The 24,616-nt window shown below is 41.5% G+C and overlaps 1 protein-coding gene across 1 annotated transcript in view; it reads left to right on the top strand.

Moving 5' to 3' along the window:
* LOC122811519 (polynucleotide kinase 3'-phosphatase) overlaps nt 1-24,616 on the top strand; it is an 897,059-nt gene that overhangs the window by 597,363 nt on the left and 275,080 nt on the right. Inside the window, exons 13-14 of the mRNA XM_044083405.1 lie at nt 758-819; nt 11,466-11,575. Of these exons, the coding sequence (XP_043939340.1) occupies nt 758-819; nt 11,466-11,575 (172 nt within the window). The remainder of the gene's footprint in view (nt 1-757; nt 820-11,465; nt 11,576-24,616) is intronic.

The raw sequence follows: 24,616 nt of genomic DNA, 5'->3' as shown, positions 1-24,616 counted from the left end.
CACCCTACCAACAAAACTGACATCCCAGGCACTCACCCCTGTGGTTGCTGTTACTGCTGCAAATATATAACCACAGTGAGCAACCTCACCTTAGAGACATGTGAAACCCCAGTCTGTTTCTCAGACAGCTTCAACTGCAGTACCACTAATATTATTTATCTGAGTATCAGTTCACTATGCAAATCTTTCTATGCAGGTAAGATAACTTGAAAACTGAGTGACAGGATTAAGGAGCACAGCGCTCAATGGCAACTTAAACATTAAAAGTATTCTCAAATGGAACAGGTGAAAGGGAATTGCCCCTTCAGTATTTCCCACCTGACAATCTAATTCAACCTATTTAAACTCAGTCTGTGTGGTGGAATGCATATTTCTGAAGAAGTTTGATGTACTAATAAAGAAGCGAGCAAGAGTACTTAAATCTGATGTACTTGCTTCGTGGTTGTGTTTCTTTCATAGATCACCAAGGTTTTGCACGTATAGCTGTACCAATATGTATATATAATTTAAAAGCTAACTCATTTCCAATGTACCAATATGTATATATAATTTAAAAGCTAACTCATCTCCAGTGTAGCAGGAAACAAGACTGATAAATTCATTTTGTTAGAATGTGAAAAAGAAGGCCTAGAGGAAATTTGAGTACAAGTCAGTATATAATGCAGCTTCATGTCTTCTTCTTTACTTTATCCGAGAACTGTTTATATACAGCTTAGCTCATCTTATCTTTCTGAATTGTCTTTTTATTTTCTTACAGCTGGAAAATCATCATTTTTCAAGGATTTCCTGATTTCAGACGGTTACGTTTATGTCAATAGGGTAAGATGGTGTCCAGTTCTTTTTTTTTTTTTTTGTGATCTGTTGACATTTAGTATATGTAATCATACTGATTTATAATCCCGGATCAATGAGGTAAAATTAGGGTTACTCTTTCTTCTGTAGAGCAGGTACAGTATCTTATCAGCCAGTCATACTCGCTCACAGTTTGGTCGGCATCATACATCACTGCATTCTGATTACATTATTTTGCATTGCCTTAATGGCAGAAAGAGACAATCTGTCTAGTGTGCCTTTTAAGTTAATTTAATATTCTACCACCCAACCATCACTTACTTCCCCTTCAGTCTTTTATGTCCTTTACCATCTTTTATATCTCTCTGGGTGTCTGCCTACCCGTCATTCTGAGATCGTCCATTCTATGGATCCACAAGCCTCTTTGTGAAGGAGAAATTTCACATAGCTTGGAAAGTAGATTGTCCTGGAGATCTGTTGCATGTGCCACTGTCTCCTTCATGTTGAAGTTGTCTCCTTCCATATTTCTGGTATGATGTTGTGCTCCCTGTATCGTGTGCCTCTGGCTCTTCTTCCATCTAATCCCTTCCCAGACACTATTCATGTGACTTTTACGTAGATTCTTTCCAGCAGCCTGATGTGATTTTCTTTGCATTGCTTTCAGAACTGTTCATAGTACTCAGATGTAGCCTCACTAAGGCCCAGTAGATTAAAACATTTCATAGGTTCATACTAAACTTTATAGCCAAAAGGCCATCAAGAAGTTTAATCACAACACTCTTTTGTATTCAGAGTATATTAATTTTCAATGAAGAACAGATTGTTTCACCATACTCCTGACATTAATTTATGGTCTCCCATTCAATTATCAAGTCTAGTTTGTAAAGAAGATAGGGTATTGCTTTGTTTGACATGTAGACAGAGTTCAGTCTAAATGCAGGGAATGTGCTGACTTACAAATATGTCATCATGGCAGGTGATGTTGCTCTTGCTGTGGGGTAGAGGTCTTTGGCCAAGTATTAGACAGCTGGTTCTGCAAAGCTGAGAAGGCCAAAAAGGGTAGGGACTTTAAGTGCTCAAAAGGCTAAGTACTGATCACCCTTTACAAGCCCGTATGAGACAGAGTAGAGGGAATAGAGCCTTTAGTCTTTCAAGGTAGGATGGATTTTGTAGTCCAAAAATCATCTTGTCAGAAAACTCTGAGGTCGTTTAAGCTGGACAAAGTCCTTTGAGAGCTGTATTCCAAAAGGTGCAAACAGTATTCAATGATAGTCTAATAAAGTAATTGTGTTGATGGGACAAGACTACATAGGACCCTTACATATCTGCTGAGAAAGATAGAAGTACTTCATAGCTTCAGCTGAGCCATAATGATCAAAAGAAAGATTTCCACAACACAAGTACGCAAGTCCCAGATAATTGTATGTGTTTTGAGAAGTGTACCTGCAGTGCTGTATGAGGACAGGGCAGTGCCTTTCCCAACGGTAACTCCACTACCTTTTTTGTCATTCAGAGTGATCCTGTGAATTACCTCATCTCCATCATGTCCAAGCACTGCAGGAGTAGCTGTCTGAGTGGGATGTGATAATTGTACACAGCTGTCAGTCTTAGACACAACAAACTTGGCATTGACTTTTCTTGCCCCTGAGTTGAGGTTTTGAGATGTAGATGCTCAACAGTAAGGGACCCAGGGGAGAGAGCCCTGTGGAACCCTGCTGGTGATACTCCTATGGTTAGAGGATCTACCCCCTACCTTTTGTTAATGTGGGTTCTGTCAGAAAGCCAATTGGCTGTCTAGTGGACTGCAGATAAGTGTATATTAATCTGGGAGAGTTGTATATGATAGCATGTGAAATGGTGTCAAAGGCCTTTATAAGGTCAGGGTTAGCAGTATGGACTGTCATTTCCGCATCCAGGGCTTCAGTGACCCTTTCAAATAAGTCATCTAGGTTTAGTAACCTACCTTTTACATGTCTAAATTAGTTTATATCCAGAGGCTGTATGTCACCTGGGTTGTTTATTAGTTTGGCACTTATGATCACTATAGCTTTACAGATGAAACCTGCAAGACTACTAGGTCTGGGGTCTGTCATTGGGACAACTATGTTTAATAGTAGCTATATCGTGGACATATTTTATAGTGGTTATATAATCTGGTCCTTGGAGATTTTGGAGAGAGTTGAATGGTTTGTACAGGGAGGAACATCTAGCTGGAGTTTTGTACAAGTTAAACAGGAATAACATCAGGATCAGAAAAAAAGACTCCGCTGGAAATAAGTTTTGTGTAGTAATGAACATCATTTCTAAGTTTTGTAATGTAACTGAAGAGGGCCTCCTGGTTATCCTTGGAGATGATAACAGTTGTGAGCTAGTTCCTGGCTTTGCAGTCCTTCATGATGTGCTTGAAGGTCTTATTTATTAGTTTAAATTACCTTTTTTATTGGAAGAGTGTGGATCTTTTACAGATAGTTTTAACTTTTTTTTCCGTTTTGTTGCAACCGTTGTTTGTGAGAACTCTGCCATGTAGGTTTATTCCTGAATTTGCCATTATTCTTAGTCTGCTGGCAACAGACTCTTTAATGCCTCTGTTTCTAAGGAAAGGCAGAAAAATCAGCTACTGGATGATTTGGAGAACATCTCCATTTGTAATTATCAGTAATGCTTTTAAACAGCAGGAGGTTTACTTTGTAGCAATCGCAGAATACTGAGGAGGTTCAAAGTGCATTTTAAGGGAAAAGTTACTGCTAGGTAATCAGATTTTGCTGTATTGCTTCTTGAGTCTGCTCTCCTGAGTATTCACCTTAATATGCTATATATGATGCTGCCGCTGTCATCTCACTCTTCTGCTGGTGGTCCTTTCCAGGTTGGGTCAGCAACTCCATATCTTTCTCCTGCCCTGTTGTCATCATTTCTGCCCTCACACACAAGTGTTGTAGTGCCCAGTTGCAGTACTTTGCATTTGTCTGCAGTGATCCACAAGTGCTACCTTTCTGTCCACTTCAAAATCCTTCCCAAATCCTTTATTAGACTCTTAGATACATCTTCTACTGCTGTACTTATTTTTCTTTCATGGTGATAATTTTGGTCTTGTTTTCTGTTCATTCAGGTACTTCAGCAACAAACACAATGAAGAGATCTGGAACAATACTGGCCTTACATTACCCCCCAGTCACTTTAATTATGCCTGATGTTGACCCTTTCTCCATACCCTTTTGTGTCCTTCCCTTCAACTATTACTAAAGCAGTGTTTTTTCCCCATTAAGGAAGGTTTTCTAATGAACTGTACCGTACAGAAACTAAATGGGGGTAATTGGGGGTACCTGTTTTCTATATGTATTGTAGCTACTTGCTTACCCTGTGGGTTCTTGCATTATTTCAGTGTACCTCAACAAGTAGTAATCCTGCTCAGAAGTACAATACTCTGCTTATTTATTGGTGCTGTAGAATGAGTTCTTAGAGGTATTTGAAGTTTTTTCTGGCTAATCTGAATGATCACCTGTTTAAAATATGGATCTATTTTGAAGGCTGTTTGCCTGCTGGGGTTTGTATTCGGCTATCCGTAGCTCTACACAATTCGGGAAGGCTTTGTATTTTGTCCTTTCAGTGCATGTTAAGACATTGTGTGCTGGGCTAGGAGAGTATGTTCAGACCCTGTGCTTTGCTTCCCAGATCATTTCTTCCATTCTTGCAGTTAAGATGTGTGTTCATGTATGTTATTGGAAGATCTGTGTTCACTAGCACTGTTTCTGTCTGATGTCAGATGTTTACACTGTGGAGAGTTGCCAAATGTTCCACGATTTCAGCGTTGGCACTTAAAGAAGAAAAATATGTGTTGAGCTTGAAGCCTAGATCACCTCACAGAAAATGCCCCATTTGGAGGGTGGTCAACAACAGAGGGATAGGCTGGAGGATTTCTTCTTTGATCTTATGGCATATTCAGATATACAAAAGAAATTAAAAGAATTCAGGAACCAGGCATGAGACATAACTTCCTCCTTGAAAGTCATCACTGCAGTAGTCTTCTGTTATTCTCATAGTGTCTGCTGTTTATTAGGTAGTAAGGGATCAAATCCGAGCTTGTCATCAGCTGATTAAGAGTACAGGATTGGTACAGCCACAGTGATCAAGTGGGGTTGTGTCCTAGGATTTCAGTGCCACCCATCCCACATACAAGTTGTCTAGAGCATGGTGCAAACAGTCAACTTTAGTGAAGAGAGCCTTTGAGCTTCTTCACCAGCAAAATGTGGGTGATAAAACTCTGGCTGAGGGAATCAACATCCCCTGTACTTTGAGAATGCTTGTTGGCCAGAGTTGAGGAAACTCTTGCAGGTCTTTTCTTACCTTGTGGACGCTTGAAGTTCATAGGATCATAGGAGATTGCTAGGCTAATGGCCCTGGGGCCCTTACAAGCCTAGCCAAGAGTTTATCCCCAGAAAAGAAACCCCAATCAGCACCGCTCACCCCTGTCAGTGAGGGACACAAGTGGAACCTCTGGGACAAATTTGTGATTTCCCATCCAGGTTGTGCTTGAAGAGGGTCAGCGACGTACTTTGTTTGAAGTGTATGGGGAGTCTGTTCAGAGAGAGGGTCAGCCTCTGAGAGACAAACCTGTCTCTCCAACAGATTTTGTTAATGTTGCATATTAGATTTAAGCCTTTCGAAAGGGTAATGTGCGAGGAGATACACTTGCGGATATGGAGCATTTCTAGTAGAGTAGAGTTTGAGATTGCCGTGTAGGCAAGACACAGATCACCTATGATCAATCTGTACAATATGGAGTAGAGTGATAATGATTTGAGCCTGAGAGGTACATACCACACGGGGCGTTGTTCTCAATTATTGGCCTAATGAGGGAGGAGTACAGAGAAGTAATAACCTCCTTTTTTCTGGATGCAATCCCTTTACTTATCAGATGAACTAAGTAAAAGACTTTTTGACCACTGCTGCTACACGATGGTCAAATGTCAGATTGTTGTCAACCTATGTACCCAGGTGTCTCACCACAAGTTGTGTGCTTAGGGGGTTGCCATTAATGTGGTAGTCAGTAGGGGCCACGTTTTTGCCAAATGGTATGATAATACATTTTTTTGCATTTAACGTAAGGCTATGACTTTGGCACCAGTCATTTGCTGCTGTGAGACCCTCTTGTAGTATGTTAACATCATTTGGGGAGTCAGTGACAGCACCCAACTTAGTCATCTGCAAACTTGGTCAGCCACAGGACATTTGTCTTTGCCTGGACCTCCGAGAAGTAGATGCCAAACAATAGGGGTCCCAGGACAGATCCCTTGGGAACACCACTAGTGGCAGGTCTGCTGTTGGAGGCAGTGGCTCCTATTTTGACCTTATGGGTGCTATCGGTGAGCCAGCTGTTGAGATAGGGATTTACAACGAATTGTGTTAGCTTTTCGATGATGCCCGAGTGGCGGATTGTGTCAAAGGCTTTGGCCAAGTCAAGGTAAGCTGTATGTACCAACTTTCCCTCATCCACTGCCTTGGTGACAGTCTCATAAAAGTCAAACAGGTTCAACAAGCAAGATCTGCTGTTAATGAATCTGAACTGGGTGAGCTCAAGTGCTTGGAGATTGCCTATGTCCTTGTTTATGAGGTCCATAGTAATACGCTCCATGGCTTTACAAATCAGACTTGTCAGGCTAATGGGGCGATAGTTACTAGGGTCAGTAGTGGCACCACCTTTGTGGAAAGGGATGACAATGGTTCTCCACTCTGCTGGTATGAAGCCTGTACTTAGGCTGTGGTTGAATGGGGTACTCAGTGGTGAGGCTAGTTCTTGCTGGAGATGTTGCAGAATACAACCTGGGATACTATCAGGTCCCATGGAAGCTGTGTTCTTTCCCTTGGATAGGACCTTTAGCACTTGATCTATACAGATGTGAGGTGCGGGGCAAGTATCAGGTATGTCGAATGGGCCTTTGGCGGGTAACAGGGGAGTGAAGTTTGCGGTGAGCCTATCTGCTAGCAGGTTGACTAAGTCAACAGGGTCAATGTAAGTGGTACCATTAAGAACTAATTTGGAACAAGCCTGGGCTTTGACATTGAGGTTTCTGACATAACTGAAAAAGGCTTTGTGGTTAGCCTTTGTTTCGGAGGCTAGTTTCAATTCATAACTGGCTTTGGAGGTTTTCACTAGTGATCTAATTTGCTTGTTGAGGCTAAGGTTGGAGTTTTTCCAATTGGGAATTTGTGCCTTTTTACCCTTGGACAACAGTTTCTTCCTTTTGTTGTAAAGCCTGTTTAAAGAGGAAGTCTACCAGATAGGTTTATGTTTCATTGAGGAGCAGGTTTTAGTTCTGTTGGGTATGGCCGAGTCCATGCAGTTGTAGAGGTGCTTATGTACTGCATTGGCATACTGTTCAGCATATTTGTCTGCATCCTTTAAGGGGGTGATGTTGTGAAGCTACTGATACCCTCCCTTAGAAGGGCTCATTCAATTTTTGAGAATTGGTTTAGCCTGGTTACGGCTGGGGGGGGGGGGGTTTGGACGGGATAGACACTTCAAATGAGACAGACCAATGGTCTCATGTCACCAGGGAAGAATTTACTATCTTACTATGGGGGTGGCACATCGGTCACCCATGTTGGTGAGAACAAAGTCTAAAATGCCATCTCCGCTTGCAGGCATTACAACTGATGAAGTCAAGGAATTGTTGGGTGAGTGCATTAGAGCAGGAATAGTTCACCCAGTTTATGGTGGGATAGTTGAAGCCACCAAGGATCAGAGTGTTAGGGGATACCTTGATGGAGTCAAGTAGGTTCAGGTAGGATGAGTGGGTGGCTTGAGTCATGGAGGGGGGTCTATACTGGCTATAACTTGGATGGGTGCCTTGCCAATTGCACCTGGAGAAGTTCTAGAGCATCATGCTGGCAAACCAGTCTGGAGGTGTGCTTGTCTTTAATGAAAACAGGAACTCCACCACTCTTAGTCTTCCTGACCTCATTTTGTGGTCAGAATGTGTGGAATGAGGTATAGCCCGGTAAGGCAGGGGTGCTGTCCGCAGCCTTGAACCAAGTTTCCTTGACTGCATAGATGCCAGCATTTTCCAGTGTGAGGAGAGCCTCCAGTGAGTGCATTTTCAGGTTAAGGCTCCTAGCATTAAGCAGCATGACTTTCAATTTGCTTTTTGACAGCAGCATGATTTTCAATTTGCTTTTTGACAGATCTTTTATGCTGGAAGATTTTTCTCTGGGACATTGCCTAAAAAAGGCAAATGGGAGAGGCAAGAGCCTTGGCCGGGATCCTGAATCCCAGAGGTGACAAGTGGAGGCCATCTCTGGCAAAGCATTGAGGCCTGTCAACCATGTCATCCCAAGCAGACAGATACTGGATCCCCTTGGAATGACACCAGAAACTAAGTTAATTGTTGAAGTCAATTATTTTGTGTTGGTATTGTGGTATCATTCTTGGTGAAGATAGGATGCTGTTTAGGGCTAGGGTGATACTTGCCTGGGACAAATACTCTGACAGCTCAGTCATGTCTCTCTTCACATAGTCCAGGGAAGTACATCTCAAGTCATTCACATCAACGTAAACAATGACAAGAGTCATACTTGTACCTGTTGTGGAGAGACTTAAGTGCGTGCAGGATGTGGCAGATTCTGGTATTTGACAGACAACTGACTATGATCTTCTCCTTGTCAAGCCTGTTGAGGGGGACATCGGTGTGTCTCACAACTGAGTCACCATTGACTAGTATGTTTGGTTTATTGTTGTGCCTTATGGGCTGTGTGAGTTTGTTATGCCTTATGGGCTATGTTTGTGAGACACTGGTGTGTTAACTGCTGTCTGTGATGTGTTTGGTGCTGTGTGTGGAATGTTTGTGAGTGTGTGTTGGAGGTCTCTGCTGTTTAGGTAAGTTTTTATTGAGGACCTCTGTATAGGTGTGTGTGTGTGTGTGTGTGTGTGTGTGTGTGTGTGTGTGTGGCTATGTGATGTGGGTGGTGTGGTGTTTGTGCTGCCAATCTCCTCTGTGTCAGGAGTACTGACTGTGGCGCGAGAGAGCATGGATTCCAGGTCACTGATAAAGATGCATTTCTCGCAAGTACAAGAATTATGTGCTAAGAGAAGAGGCTTGTCAGTGAGCTTGAGGCAGTTGCTACACTGTCTCAGTATGCCCTGTGACCAGGCTGGCAGGAGAAACTGATGGGAATTATCCAGACATAGTGTTCTGAAACTTGGATGGCCTTGGGGAGAGAGGGTTTTTGCTTGTACATTGGATATGTACATGTTGTTTGACTTGGGTTGAGATCTGTATTCAGGGTTGTGGGAGTGCATCCTAAGGAGCACAGTCTGACACACTCATAAGGTCTTGCACAGGCGTCCTATGACATAACACACTGTGCATTCTTCATTTTCACTCTGCGTTCAGTGCCCATCTGCCATTTACACATCTCCTTGTGCATCTTGTGTGCACAACATGCCTGTTACTACAGCTAGGGGTAGCATGGTGTCACTCATCTCATTCTCTCTCTCTCTCTCTCACTGTCCATTAGTGCTGTGCTGGAACAGGAATCTGAAGATACTGTGCTTCTTAGGATGCACTCCCACAACCATGAATACAGGTCTCAACCCAAGTAAGACAACATGTACATATCCAAGCATTTTTGACACTCATTGGGATAATGACGCCTTTACTGTCTGTGGCACCCTCCCAAAGTCAAAATCCCTTTCATTCAAATATAAGGTATTGATCATGAAGTTAGCAGTGAAATGGCCTGTATTTCGTTTTCTCATTTGCCTTCTACCTAGAAGAGACTACAGCAGTATCTGGGGAAGAATGGTGAGAAAATTTGTGTCACCCCTCCCTGAGTCTGTCCTGAAGGTGTCCAAATTCTAGTTGAGTATATGTGCCTGATCCCAGGCACAATCCAATTCAGAACAACAAAAAGAACATAGGCAGGTTAAAACAACACAAAACGTAAAAAGTAAAATAACATCAAGTAGCACCAAAATAAATAAGTTAATGTGAATAAGTATAATATTAGTAACTAATTATGTACCAAATCTAATAAATGTACTCTTAAACTGTTTTGAAAATCTCTAATGTAGGTATGTCTCATTGCCAAGCATGCAGAACATTACATAAATAGGTTCTTGATAACTAAAAGAATGGCGACCAGAAGAGTTAAAATTCTAAAAAGAGACTGAAAGGAGACCTTGAGAACTCTAAAGCAATGAGTGGCTGGATTTTACTAAAGTAAAAGCATAAAAGGTCTCCATTTATATTCCATTTATGTAAGCTCCTAACAGAGTATAGTGACAACCTGACAAAGCATCTCAGAGACGTTTGGTCTGGTGTAGTTACTGGAGACCACAACATCTTTTGACTTTGCTGCCACATAAAGTTCAGGGCTTTGGGCATGAGGGGTATTGTCCTTTGCTACCTTTGGACAAAAGTCCCTTAGTGGTCTGTCCAAGTACCAATTCTCTGTTGTAGACCTGGCTTTGTAAATGCTATTGGAAGTCCTTCATTCTGGAGTCCTAGTATATGTAGAAAAGACTCTTACATTGGCTTTCTCAATAGATTTTATCAGAGCCCACTGTAATTGTGACTGATGCTATGGCTGGAGTAGCAAAGCTTAGGAAAATTGTATAGGAAGGCACTGTTCAGGCCTTGTCCTTTTAGCATGAACTGAGACAAACCATTCTGAATGCCTCTCAGGAATGAAGTCCTTTATTTAGGATTCCCAGATGCTGGCTGAAGATGTGCAAAATAGGAAGCAAACCTTGTCCACTATGTGCCAACTCTAGTATCTTCCTCTTCTTCCAGACCAGACTAGTTCTCCAAGAAGAAGGTACCTTGTAGGATAAAGAGCATCCAAGCATCAGGGAGCTTATGATTGTTTTCAAGAGGTGGACTCTTCACGTACTATAGCAGCTATTCCAACTACACTACTGAATTACCAGTGGACAGACAGTTCTGAATTTGTTCCAGCTTAGAGAACCACAAGCAAGGTCCAGTGGATTCTGGGCATACCTTTAGATGCTTCCTCTTTGAGCTGGTAAAATCCTACAGTAGGAGGGATGCAACAATCTCTACAAAGTTTTTTGAATAGCACAAGACTATACTGGATAAAGGACCATAGGACCTGTACCTCTTTTTAAAGAGGATCTCTTCCTGCTCTTTACTTGTTCTAGAATCACAAATTCATCCCTGGTCTGGCCTCCATGTCTCTGATGGACAGAGGTTGACAGTAGATAAATTAATCCCTGACTAATATACCCCCTCACACATAACCCTTAGCTGCCTCCTTACTGACATACCCCATCATATAGGCATCCATGGTACTCTGGGGCAAAATTGGGTTGAGTTGTACAACTAGGCTTATAAAGACTCTAACTTTCATCAGCCAGGTATGCACCTATAAAACACTGTGTGCCTGAGTGTTGCATCCACTTTCCCCTGTGTGAAAAGATAGGTATTTAAATTTGTTGCATGAGAATGAACTTTTGTATACTTCTGTAAAAACTTAGTTTTTAAGATTAAACTGTAATACTTGTTTTAGAGCTTTAAAATTAGTGTTACTGTAGCAAACTGCTATTAATTTAAGTTGTACCGTTATTGCTAATTGATAACTGTCTAATTATCTGTTATTTTTCTGACACCCAGGTCCGTTCCCCCCAAAATTCACCAACTATTGTGTTTGTCTGTTAGGACACGCTTGGCACCTGGCAGAAGTGTGTAGCTGGTTGTGAAGAGGCCCTGAGGAATGGAAAAAGTGTTGTGGTGGACAACACCAACCCAGATATTGAATCCAGAAGCAGGTAAAGGGATGAACTGATTAAAATTTAGACCTTTATTTAAAAAAAAGATAGAAATTCACTTTTACCTAAGGAAGGAGCATGTAGAGCAAACTTGCAAAATGCAGTGATATTAATCAAAATGATCACTAATGCGGTACAGTAATAGATAAATCTGATTCAGCTACAGACAGGTTTCAGTCTTTCAGGCAGACTGCTTGAGCAGCTTAACATATTCTGTAGCAGGTTCAAGGTTTACTTTCCTCTGAATATGTTAGTAGGAAACTTTGTAGAAAAACTGGTAATCAGTGCCATCTTTAGTTCTTTATCTTCTTTTTCTGGTGCTGTGAACAATTGCTTGTCTTATCTGAATTTGCTGGTGACATCCAGGCAAGAACTACTCATTTTGACAGCTGCTTTTTTGCTAATTATGATACTGCTGTTACCTAGTATGATATATTGAGAGTTTTTTTAAGGGGGGGGGTGGCCTAATGACATCATTGATCATTACAAATGAGCATGTGGGAGAGTGATGCCTACTGAGAATTCCCATTTACAGCATCTGTTTTGTGTTAAGGGAGATGAGATAACTGGTTGAAAGCACTGCAAGACTTTTAATAAGAAAAGCCATTTGTACACAGGTATGAGTTTTAGGACTTTTGTCAGGCATTGCAAATTGGTGGCACTGAGACAGAGTTTGTCCCTACCTTTGCAGATGAACTTGACAAGTTCAGAACTTAGAACAAAATTTAAGGAAACCCTGAAATGGTATAGTATGCAAAAGTAAAATGGGGGGGGGGGGGCTAAGAATGGTATCAGTTAAGGTGTTTGCAAGGGAGAGGGTGATGCCTTACAGATGCAATTGTCCTACCTAGCCTGACACGTCTAGTCTAACTGAATCCTGGCTGCATCTTGTCCATACCAGGTTTGTTTTAAAGGCTCTTCATGTGCTTTTATCTTTGGTAACAGTATAATGATGATGCCACAAGTGAGCCAGATGTTGAAACTTTTAGTTAACCATAGCCAGTCACCAGACATTCACTTTTGCCATTGATCTTCCTCAGAAGAGCCAACTGAGAACTTCTCCTGCAAAATAACAGTATGTTGCATGCATTTTAGCAATTCAGCTATTTTGTTAGATTTTCTTCTGCATGGGTATCCAACCCACCATGCAGTCAGTGGCCCCTAGGTGAGTCCATTGCTTGCCAATAGCAGAGTGGCCAAGTTATGGATTCTTAAGATTCTGATGCCATCCTGCATTCCCTCACTAGTCTGGCAAACAAAAGTTTGTGGAGGTGTAGCCAGCGTCATTACAAGGGGTTGTACCCTTTCTTTTGCCTGAACCTCAGCACTCTCCATTTTTGGAACTGTCAACCAAAAGAAAATAACAAAGGTATAATCATTAAAAAGAAAAGAAAGATGGTTCCCTCCTTTTAAAGCTGTACATTTCTCCCCTTCTACTCACCCGTTTCCTACAGCAAACTTAATGCATTGCAGAGTGTCTTCCTTTTAAGAAAATGGTTCCTCCTTATCTTGAGCAGATGGATAAGGGAGATTATAGCCCAGGCTGTGCTACAGAATTTTCCCACATTACTTTCTTCCTTCCTTCCTTCCTTGGTATGACACGTCAGACAGTAACCAGTTGTGTCTAGCCAAACCCATTATTCTGGCAACTGCATATGTTCTTACAGAAGTGTGGGGAGGGGGAGAGATGTTTGCTCAAGGATATTCCTGGTACCCATAAAGGACAGTCAGTGGAAACCCATCCTAGACTCCCCAGTCATAACAAGCAGGTGGCATAACCAGAATTTAGGATGCTCACCCCGCGATACCACCTTTCATTGCTGCTAAGGGTTCCTGACTTGGTCACCCTGGATATGAAAGGCACAGGTACCTGTACATCCAAATTGACAAAGCTCTCAGACAGGGTTTCCAGTGGGAAGACCTCATTTTCAGATGTTCTTCGTGTTTCACTGTTGCAGTCATCACATTTGGGTTATCCCTGCCAGGGTAGCCCTTGGCCATCCTGAATACCAGAGGCTTAGTATTTCTGCGTCAGCTGCTGTTGCTTCAGGATTGACGTCAGGTTGTCAGTAGTATAAAGTAAGGCAGCCGATGCCATTACATCAGCCTTTTGTGCAATGAAGCCCAAAGCAGAAGCTGTTCTCACGAGTGCCAGTTGGCCGCTACCCGAGTTTCGTCTACCGAATTAAAGTTGAAGTCTTCCAAACCTAAGTACCCCGTTGGGGATCCTTTTTTCTTGCACTAACCAATGTCAGAAAAAATTAATAATTGTCTCACCTGTGAAAGCAAATACCACACCGAGACTTCCATTCTTACTGCGTCACTTGCTTAGGCCCAGACCACGACATCCCCCATTGTCACTTCCGTGCTTTGTTCAACGCCAGAACTATCCATCGTCAGGCCCTTATTGTAGCCAGATATTTTCACTTACTGTCCTCGAATTCCGATATGGCTTTGGTAAGCCAATCTGACAGCTGATCTTCCAAAAAAAACGTAAAGATAAAGACAGAGACAGACCGTGCAGGTCCAAACCTACCAATGACACTTTCATTAATTTAGTCATCAGTTCTGTGGTCCTCAGTGAGGCGCTTTCGCAGCCCCTGATGCCCACTTCTGTGAAGTCGCAGGCCGTTGTGGAGACCCTTTTGGAGTCAGGTATGCCACAGAACTCTTCGACTAAGGATCCTGTGGTTGTCTCTAGCTTGGATGGGTCCGGAGCCACTGAGCAGGCACCGGCTTCCGAGTAAGTCCTTTGCACTACCGATTCTCGACACAAACCGACATCATCTTTCGCAACTACCATTCTTTTGAAAATGACCAAGTTTCTTAGGCCCAGGGTACGAACCACACTCAAGAAACTGACGACCCACTCCCAGGCACCTGCTTCCTTGCCTCAGTCTCAGATTCTTAAAATGGTGGAAGACCTTATCGTGCTGATCAGGGGAAGCCAAGCTACCCCCTCCAAAAGGAAGAGAGATCTGTCCCCTGTAGTTCTGTCTGAACAAGAGTCAGATGACTCTGATGCTTCTGAATATGAAGACATGCAACCCCCTCTCTACTTATGAGGGTTCTGATGCAGAGGATTCCATCCCTTCAGCCTCTCCCCCATAGGACTTTTCCTTTGAGGAAACCCTGCATACCTTAAGGGAGCATTTTCAATGGGAAAGTCAAGACTACCCTCAGTCGAAAAAGAGACTCTGGGAATTCCTAGATCTTCCACAGCACAGACCCTTGGCCATCACCCCCCAGTCCTGGATGTTGTGGAGGATGTTTTCCTGGAATACAGCTAGACTCCTGACACCCTTCCTCCTGTGCTCAGAAACCAGACAGGTACTATAGAGTCCCTGACTCACACACATTTATTTTTAAAAATCCTACTGCTGATCCTGAGGTAATTTCTCGAGGGCCTAAAGAGATTAAAGCAACCTGTGCTAAGAATCCCACCCCCTCAGATAGGGATTCCTGAGCACTAGACAGATGGGGTAAAAAAGTATACACCTCGGCTACTCTTTCTATCAGGGCACTACATTGTCAGTTCCATATGCTAAAATTTCAGCAACATACCCTGGAACTCCTCAAACAAAAAAATGTCTTCCTTTCCTGCTTGGTCAGAATCTAAAGAATTGCAAGAGTTAATGCATTCTGCAACTCAAGTAACTAAACACAACTTGCACTGTGGTATTGATGCCCCTGAAGCTTCTTGCAGGGCAGCAGTCACTGGATCTGTCATTAGAAGGTATGCATGGCTTAAGGAACAGCCCCTGCCAGACCATGTCAAATCTAAATTGTTGGATGCCCCCCTGCCCAAAGATAACTTATTTGGCACTAAGGCAGAAGAGGTCTTAAAAAAGATGGAAGAAGAAGCCAAATCTATGCAAACAGTTAAGGATTTCTTACAGGTCCAGACACCCAGGTGCAGCAGGCATTGTCACATCAAACACTGGTCCTTTCCTGCCCCTTCCAAACCAGTCCAGCATAGGCCCTGGGGAACCAGACCCCCCAGACAACAGCCACATGCAGTGCAGAGATCTAAGCAGTGGACTACCTCCACTACAAAACCAGGGAGTTCTAAGCCACCCCCTTATGGTAAGAACTCACAATGACTCGCCTCCCCCACCCTCTCCCTCTGCCCAACTTCACTTACCCCTAGGAGGAAAACTCTCCTTTCACGCAAGCACCTAGGCCACCATTACCAACGACTGCTGGGTTTTGAACATAGTGTCTCAAGGATACAAATTTTCCTTCCACACCCTTCCAAACCCAAGATTCCCAGATCGACCTCCAGACCAATGGGCAGAGGCTCAAAAGCAAATCCTTTCCCTGCTTTTTATGAGAGCAGTAGAGCACGTTCCTGCAGAACAGATAAGCCAAGGTTTCTACTCCAGACTTTTTCTGGTGCCCAGAAAAGAGGGCACCTGGCACCCCATCCTCGATCTATCCATTCTAAACATCTTCCTGGTGTTCCCAAAATTCAAAATGCTCACCCTCCAGCAGCTACTACCCATGCTGTCTAAGGATGCTTGGCTAGCCACCCTGGATCTAAAAGAGGCCTACCTCCACATTCCTATCAGGGAATCATCCAGGAAATATCTCCGTTTCAGGGCAGGATCTCAACACTTTCAGTTCTCTGCTCTTCCCTTTGGCTTATCTACTGCTCCCAGAGTTTTCACAAAATGTCTGGCTCCAGCCATTGCCTTTTGCATACAAAGGAATGTCCAGATTTAAAAACAAAATGAAGTGGTTGTAGTGCCAAATCAAAAACTAGTAAACTGTATAAAGGCACCGAAGACCAGCAGATCCAACACAACGAAAAAGTTTACACCGGAGACCAGCAGATCCAACAAAACGAAAAAGTTTATTCCAAGCCACAAACTAATACACAGCACATAACAGTCATGTAATAACGTTGTAAAGCCAATTCCACTCACATTTTCATCTAAATAAAACTTCATCAGATAGGCATATACTTTACAGATGATCACTTAAATACCTTTCCTTATTTAATTTACCCAATTAAATGCATCCATCAATTAGTGTCTAAAATACAATATATCTGAATGAATAAAATGCATAAACCAGTCATTTAATGTTGCAAAAATATATAAGATATATGAAATTTATGTTAGTTGTTGTATGTGTTTTATGTCCTCACTAGTAAATACATTAAATATTTTCCACATAAAATTCTTAAAATCTTAATATAGAACAGATAATTTCTTTTCAAAAGTGAATGAATAAAAGAACCAAATGAAATTAAATGGCACCATCTAGTGGAGAATTCATGAATAAATATAACATCTCATAAATAAATGAAACCGGCTGTCTAAAATGTTGAATAAATATAAAATACAATGTTTATGATATAAAATACAGTGAGATTATACAACATCTAAAATTTCATGAATTATCATTATAAAACTATTATCTACAATTTAGCAGATCTGTGCTTTAATATGGGTTTTAAAGATACCACATAATTTAGCCCTGGGTGATTATTAGCATCCAGACGTAGTTGCCAGTATAGCTCCCTATACTCGAGCTGGGTCTCCCAGGGTCCACCCCTGAGGTCTATAGGTACTATTATTACAAAGAATTGGTACTCAGCGTTTTTACATACTTGGGAATGTTTAAACAGGGCATTATTAGCATTTTTCCTTTTTATGTCATATCCATGCTCATACATTCTTTGTTTTAACTTTCTTTTTGTCTTGCCTACATAGGAGTCACATGCACCACACAAAGCAATGCATCTCACACCTGTGGTATTATAATTTACAAACCCTTTCGTCATGATGTATTTATTTCTACATTTCAAATGTAAAACTTCACCAGTCCGGATGTTACTACATTGAGGGCAGTTATCGCACTTGTGTGTTCCTTTTTTATTGCTAGAAAAAAATCCCATAATTCTGGTCATGTGAACCTCCTCCTAAAATATTTTTGATGTTTCGCCCTTTTGAGTGGTTTATCAAATATAAATTTTAAATCTGATAACCTAGCAAACCTATTCCACTCATTGTTAATGACTCTCTTCACCAAATTTCTTTCACCATCGTATGTAATGACTAGGGCAGATTGATATGTACCCCTGTCCTCTTTAGCATCCTTGTTGAGAGTAGTCCTATCCAAAGAAGAAAGTGTTCTGCCCAAAATAGGAGCAGATCTGGAAACCCTAGCCTCAGTAACCTCTGTCAAAACATCAGACAGTAAATCACAAGGATAGCCTTTGGCTTTGAACATTTTCATAATAAATTCACACTCTCTCTGAAAATCCTGATCATCAGAGGTCATTTTACTAGCCCGCACCAACTACCCTTTTATTACCCCTCTTTTCTGGTAAGGGGGCTGTGTGCTAGTGTAATGTAAATAAGAATTAGAAAACGTCTGTTTCCTGTGTGTTCTAGATTTAAAACCATTACCAGCCCTTTGTATATTAATGTCTAAGTATGATGTGTAAATTGTAAGCAAATTAGTAGTTTTTGTAATGTATTCAAGAAATTCTAAAAATTTGTTGTCTGTATTATTCCAAAACAGGCATATGTCATCTAGAAAATGCCCGTAAAAATTCTAATAATTCTTAAAATCTGACGTGAATATAAATGTATTCTCCCAGTATAAAAGAATAATATTCGCGTATGTTGGGACACAATGTGCCCTCATTGCTACTCCCTTCAGTTGTGTGTAATATTCACCCTGGAAGAATATAAAATTGTTCTTCAGAACTAGATCCATTAAAACTAAACAAGTATGGAACACATTGAAAGGAATAGCATTACTTTCAGCTAATAATTCTTCAAACCGTAATAAACCCACTTCATGTGGGATACATGTAAATAAATCCACTACATCCAATGTGATAAAACTCTGTGTTTACTTGCTTAGTATTGTCTATCCATCTTAAAAAATTCCAGGAATCCTTTAAAATGTTTGTATTATTCAGCACTAGATTTTTTAATTTTAAATCTACATATCTTGCTAATGGTGCAGTTACTGATCCTTCAGCCAAGACAATAGGCCTAAGGGGTTGGTTTGAGGTGTTTTTATGCACCTTGAGTATACCAAAAAATAGAGGAGACTCTAGGTTGGTCGACCTTTAAAAAGTTGTATGTCTCCATATCGATTAGCCGGAGCCCCTCTAACAGTAAATTATTCAAGCACATAGATACTTTCTTGTAAGCAATGTTGACTTCATTCAAAGGCACTCTTGCATAGGTGTCTTCATCATACACAATGTGATCCATTAAAACAACGCCCCCACCCTTATCAGGTTTCAGAATTCTAAGATTTTTGTTGTCCTTAGATGCATGTAAAATATCATTCTCCTCCCTTGTAAGATTTGGGATCACTTTGTTGTACTTAAGCTGTTCCCTTAACTCTTTTTCCAGCACTAGTTCAAAATTTCTGAGCTGAAGGAGTAGAGGCGGATTAAAAGTACTTCTCTTTATTAGAGGATTATGTATATTTCTTTTCTCCTGTCTGTTGAAGAATAGTTCTAGATTTTTCTGTCTAATAAATATTTTAAAATCAACTAATAAATTCACAATATTGGCTTTGACCCTGGGTATAAAAGTAAAATCTTTTAAAAACAGGTTAAAATGTCCTTTGGTGATAGTATGATTAGTATAATTAAAAATATTCAATCAAAGAATGCCCCAACATACGCAAATATTATTGTTTTATACTGGGAGGATAAATTTATATTCACGTCAGATTTTAAGAATTGTTGGAATTTTTACAGGCGTTTTCTAGATGATATATGCCTGTTTTGGGATAATACGGACAACAAAGTTTTAGAATTTTTTGAATACATTACAAAAACTACTAATTTTTTTTACAATTTACACATCAAGTAAACAATATTGAGCTGAATTACTTAGATGCTAATATACAGAGGGCTGTTAATGGTTTTAAATCTAGAATACACAGGAAACAAATGTTTTCTAATTCTTATTTACATTTACATTACACTAGCTTGCACACCCCCCTTACCAGGAAAGAGAGGTAATAAAAGGGCAGTTGGTGCAGGCTAGTAGAATGACCTCTGATGATCAGGATTTTCATTGAGAGTGTGAATTTATTATGGAAATGTTCAAAGCCAGAGTCTATCCCTGTGATTTACTGTCTGATGTTTTGACAGAGGTTACTGAGGCTAGGGTTTCCAGATTTGCTCCTAGTTTGGGCAGAACACTTTCTTCTTTGGATAGGACTACTTTCAACAAGGATGTTGAAGAGGACGAGAGTACATATCAATCTGCCCTAGTCATTACATACGATGGTGAAAGCAATTTGGTGAAGAAAGTCATTAACAATGAGTGGAATAGGTTTGCTAGGTTATCGGATTTAAATTTTATATTTGATAAACCACTTAAATGTGTATACAAAAAAGGGCAAAACATCAAAAGTATTTTAGAAGGAGGTTCACATCACCAGAATTATAGAATTTTTTCTAGCAATAAAAAAGGAACACACAAGTGTGGTAACTGCCCTCAATGTAGTAACATCCGGACTGGTGAAGTTTTACATTTGAAATGTAGAAATAAATACATCACGACAAAAGGGTTTGCAAATTGTAATATCACAGGTGTGACATACATTGCTTTATGTGCTGCATGCAACTCCTTCTATGTAGGCAAGACAGAAAGAAAGTTAAAACAAAGACTGTATGAGCATGGATATGACATAAGAAGGAAAAATGCCAATAACGCCCAGTTTAAACATTCCCAAGTATGTAAAAATGCTGAGTACCAATTTTTTGTAATAGAAGTAGTACCTATAGACTCCAGGGCTGGACCCTGGGAGACCCAGCTCGAGTATAGGGAGCTATACTGGCAACTAGTTCTGGCTGCTAGTAATCACCCAGGGCTAAATGATATGGTATATTTAAAACCCGTATTAAAGCTTAGATCTGCTAAATTGTAGATAATAGTTTTATAATGATAATTCGTGAAATTTTCGATGTTGTATAATCTCAAACACTGTATTTTATATCATAAACACTGCATTTTATATTTTATTCAACATTTTGTACAGCCTGTTTCATTTATTTATGAGATGTTGTATTTATTCATGAATTCTCCACTAGATGTTGCCATTTCATTTGGTTCTTTATTCATTCACTTTTACAAAACTTTTATCTGTTCTGTATTAAGACTTTTATGTGGAAAATATTTAATGCATTTACTAGTGTGGACACAAAACACTTGTATACAACCACTAACATATAAACTGTATATATCTTGCATATTTTTACAGCATTAAATGACTGGTTTTATGCATTTTATTCATTCAGATGTATTGTATTTTAGACACTAATTGATGGATGCATTTCACTAGGTAAATTAAATAAGGAAAGGTATTTAAGTGATCATCTGTAAAGTATTTGTCCATCTGATGAAGTTTTATTCAGACGAAAATGTAAGTGGAATTGGTTTTACAACGTTATTACATGTGGCTTCGAATAAACTTTTTTGTTGTGTTAGATCTGCTGGTCTCCGTTGCCTTTATACAGTTTGCTAATATCCAGATTTACCCATGCTTAGATTACCTTTTTCAGGCAGACAGCTAGGAAAAGCTGCTCAAGCATCTGGCCTTTGTAAAGGTCCTACTTACCTCCCTAGGGTACATAATCAACCAAAAGAAATCCAAACTGGTGCCCACCCAAAGGATTATCTTCCTGGGAGTAAGCCTGGGCACAGCATCCCAGATGGCATTCTTTACACCAGAAAAAAACAAATTTTCCTGACAGCCTACTTCTCTCAGCTAGCCACCAGTCCCCAGTTATCTGCAAGGAGGAATCCTGCAAGCTCTGGGGTTCATGGCATCTTGCATACTACTCATTCCATGTGCCAGACTGCATATGAGGAAACTTCAGTGGTACCTAAAAAGCCTTTGGTGTCAACACTCTCAAGACCTGGAAACTCTTATTCCTGTAATTCCTTGCCTCAGAAAAGATTTTCTTTGGTGGGCAACAGCATGCTGCCACAACAAGGGACTGCCTTTCTCACCACCCCCCACCACCCAGACCCTCACCACAGGCGCATCAGACTATGCTTGGGGTGCACACCTGGATGGCAGGTGCATACTGGGCCAATGGAGCCCACAGCAAATCCCTCTGCACATCAGCCAAAAAGAGGCGATGGCTGTCCAGCACATCTCTCCCCAGGGGCTCTACTGATCAAAACAGACAGCACCACTGCGATGTGGTATATCAACAGGCAGGGAGGGACTCACTCCTACCCTCTATGCAGGCTGGCCATGACCCTTTGTCACACAGCCTCTGTCATGCAACTGCACCTGTTAGCACAATGCCTACAAGCTCTCTCAACTCTCTGGCAGACCATTTAAGTAGAAATCTTCTGGACCCACACGAGTGGCAGCTCAACAGAGGAACCTTCATCCTAATAACTCAGAAATGGGGCACCCCGAAGGTCAACTTCTTTGCCTCCCACACCAACCATCACCTCAGCAAATTTTGCATCAGGAAGCATCACTGCAAGGTTTGGAAAGTGAAATGCCCTGTCCTTCCCTTGGGTCAGTCGGTCTGTGCCTTCCCTCCACTACGTCTCATCCCCAGGGTACTGCTCAAAATAAAGGAGGAAATACCAAGAACAATTCTTATAGCTCCAAACTGGCCTCGCCAACACTGCTACCCATTGCTACGCAACCTATCACCACTGCCACCATGGCATCTTCCTCAGATTCCAAACCACCTGACCCAGAGGTAAGGGAATTCATGCATACCCAACTGCAGACCCTCAGTTTGGCAGCTTGGCTTATTCTCTAACCCTGGATCAATCTGCCAACTTCAGTAAACAGGTTCTAGATGTTATCCATGAGGCCAGATGCCCTGGCTCTAGAAAGTCTTATGCTGACAAATGGAAAAGGTTCTGCACCTGGATCCAGGCTAAATGAACCAGTAAGGAACCCCCCTCCCTCCCTCTCATTTTGGATTGCTTAGCTGACCTACTACACAGTGGCCTCTCATTATCCTCTATAAAAATTCATGCTTCTGCTATTTCTGCTAATTTTTCCACTGAACAGCCCCTTTTTCTCACACCCTTTGGTCAAATGGTTCCTAAGAGGGGCTAGCAACTTGAGCCCACCCAGAAGGGCACCCACCCCGGCTTTGGACCTTAACCTTGTTTTGGAAAAGCTCACCCTTCCCCCTTTCAAACTAGACTGTTCTGCAGAGCTAAAATTTCTCTCCTGGAAGACAGCATTCCTTCTGGCCATCACTTAGGCCAGAAGAGTCTCCGAGCTGCAAGCACTCATGGCTGTGGAACCCTTCATCATCTTCCATGCTGACAGGGTATCCCTCAGAACTAATCCATCCTTCATGCCCAAGGTGGTGTCCAGTGTGGCTCTCAACCAATCCATTCATTTGCCCACCTTTTTTCCTAATCCCCAAAACAATGAGGAAAGGACTTTGCGCACTCTAGATGTGCACAGACAGCTCAGATTCTATCTAGACCAGACTAAATCCTTCACAATGTCTGATCAATTGCTGGTTAGCTTTGCTACAGGGGCAGAAGGCAAAGCCATCTCCAAACAAACCATTTTGTAATGGATAGCACACTGCATCCATTTCTGCTACAAACAACATGGAAAGCCTCCCCCAAGGGGGTCAGGACTCACTCCACCAGAGCAGCCTCCACCTCTGCAGCTTTCCTCAGAGGAGTCCCCACCAGGGACATCCTGCAGGCTGCCACCTGGACATCTGTTCACACTTTTGCCAAACATTGCCACCTGCCTCTCTTCTCCAAATCCAGGGCAGGGTTTGCCTCTGCAGTCTTGCAGGGCATCCTAGCCAGCCCCTAGTTTCTTTGACTGCCTCCACCCTTTTCCTCAGCTTTGGGAATCAACCCAAATGTGATGACTGCAACAGTGAAACACAAAGAACATAGTACAGTTGTGTACTTACCATAAATGTAGATGTTCGAGTGTATTCACTGTTGCAGTCCTGGTTCCCCTCCCTCCATCCTCCTTTATTCTCTTTCCTTTCTAAGGGACATATTGGTATTTACATTCTACTGGTGGGGTTCTTCCACCAGAACCTGGCTCCTTCTTGGGGGCTCCTGACAGGTTAGGGCAAAAACTGATGTAATGGCATCGGCTGCCTTACTTTATACTACTGATGACCTGACGTCAATCCTGAAGTGACAGCAGCTGACGCAGAAATACTAAGCCTCTGGTATTTGGGCCGGCCGAGGGCTATCCTGGCAGGGATAACCCAAATGTGATGACTGCAACAGTGAATACACTCAAACATCTACATTTATGGTAAGTGTTCACAACTGTACTTTCTTCTTTCATGTTCTGTTTGTCTTCTACTGTACCCAGAGTATTTTATATCTCTGTATAGCCAGTCTCTGTTTACCTGAGGCTAAAGGTTATCTACATTTGTTCCTCCCAGACTGAGTACCAAATCCAGGCATGTTCCATGGAAGAGTAGTAAGACCCTCGGTTATAATTTCCATTGTCTTCTGAACCTGGGCATATCTCTGAACCTCTAAAAGAAAAGCCTATTCTTTCTGCATCAGAATACCTTAATAGTTACCTGCTGAATGTCCATCCCACAGAGAAAAATCTTATTCATGATTACTTCTTCCTGACATCCTGTCAGATTTCTAATTTGTGTGGCAGGATTTTTCCTGATGACCCAGGAGCTTATGTCAGGCATCATCCCAATTGTTTTCCTATTTGACACAGCATGAAGCATACAGGGCATGTAACTAGTAGGCAAATACCTACCTGCAAAGAACTACATGTCATGTCAGACATATTCTTTCTTAAAACAGTGTGAATAAACACCTCACAGAAGGAAGATATTCATCCACACAGTCTTTGTTGTTTGCAGAACTCAGCAATCATAATATAATACATGATTTGATACCATTAAAATTTTAAGGCATGTAGAACAACATTTCATGTCCTTCTATTACTATGTTGCAGTATTCTTGTTGTGGGATTTCCTGCCTTCAGGCGACTCGTACGTCAGCTTCTATACAAAAGCTTCAGCTTGGCTGTTAAAGCTGCATGGGA

Source organism: Protopterus annectens, chromosome 9.part0 (genome assembly GCF_019279795.1).
Source record: "Protopterus annectens isolate FY-2018-M chromosome 9.part0, PAN1.0, whole genome shotgun sequence".
Lineage (NCBI taxonomy): Eukaryota > Metazoa > Chordata > Ceratodontiformes > Protopteridae > Protopterus > Protopterus annectens.
The sequence above is the reverse complement of the archived record's forward strand: the minus strand, read 5'-3'. Positions and strand labels throughout refer to the sequence as shown.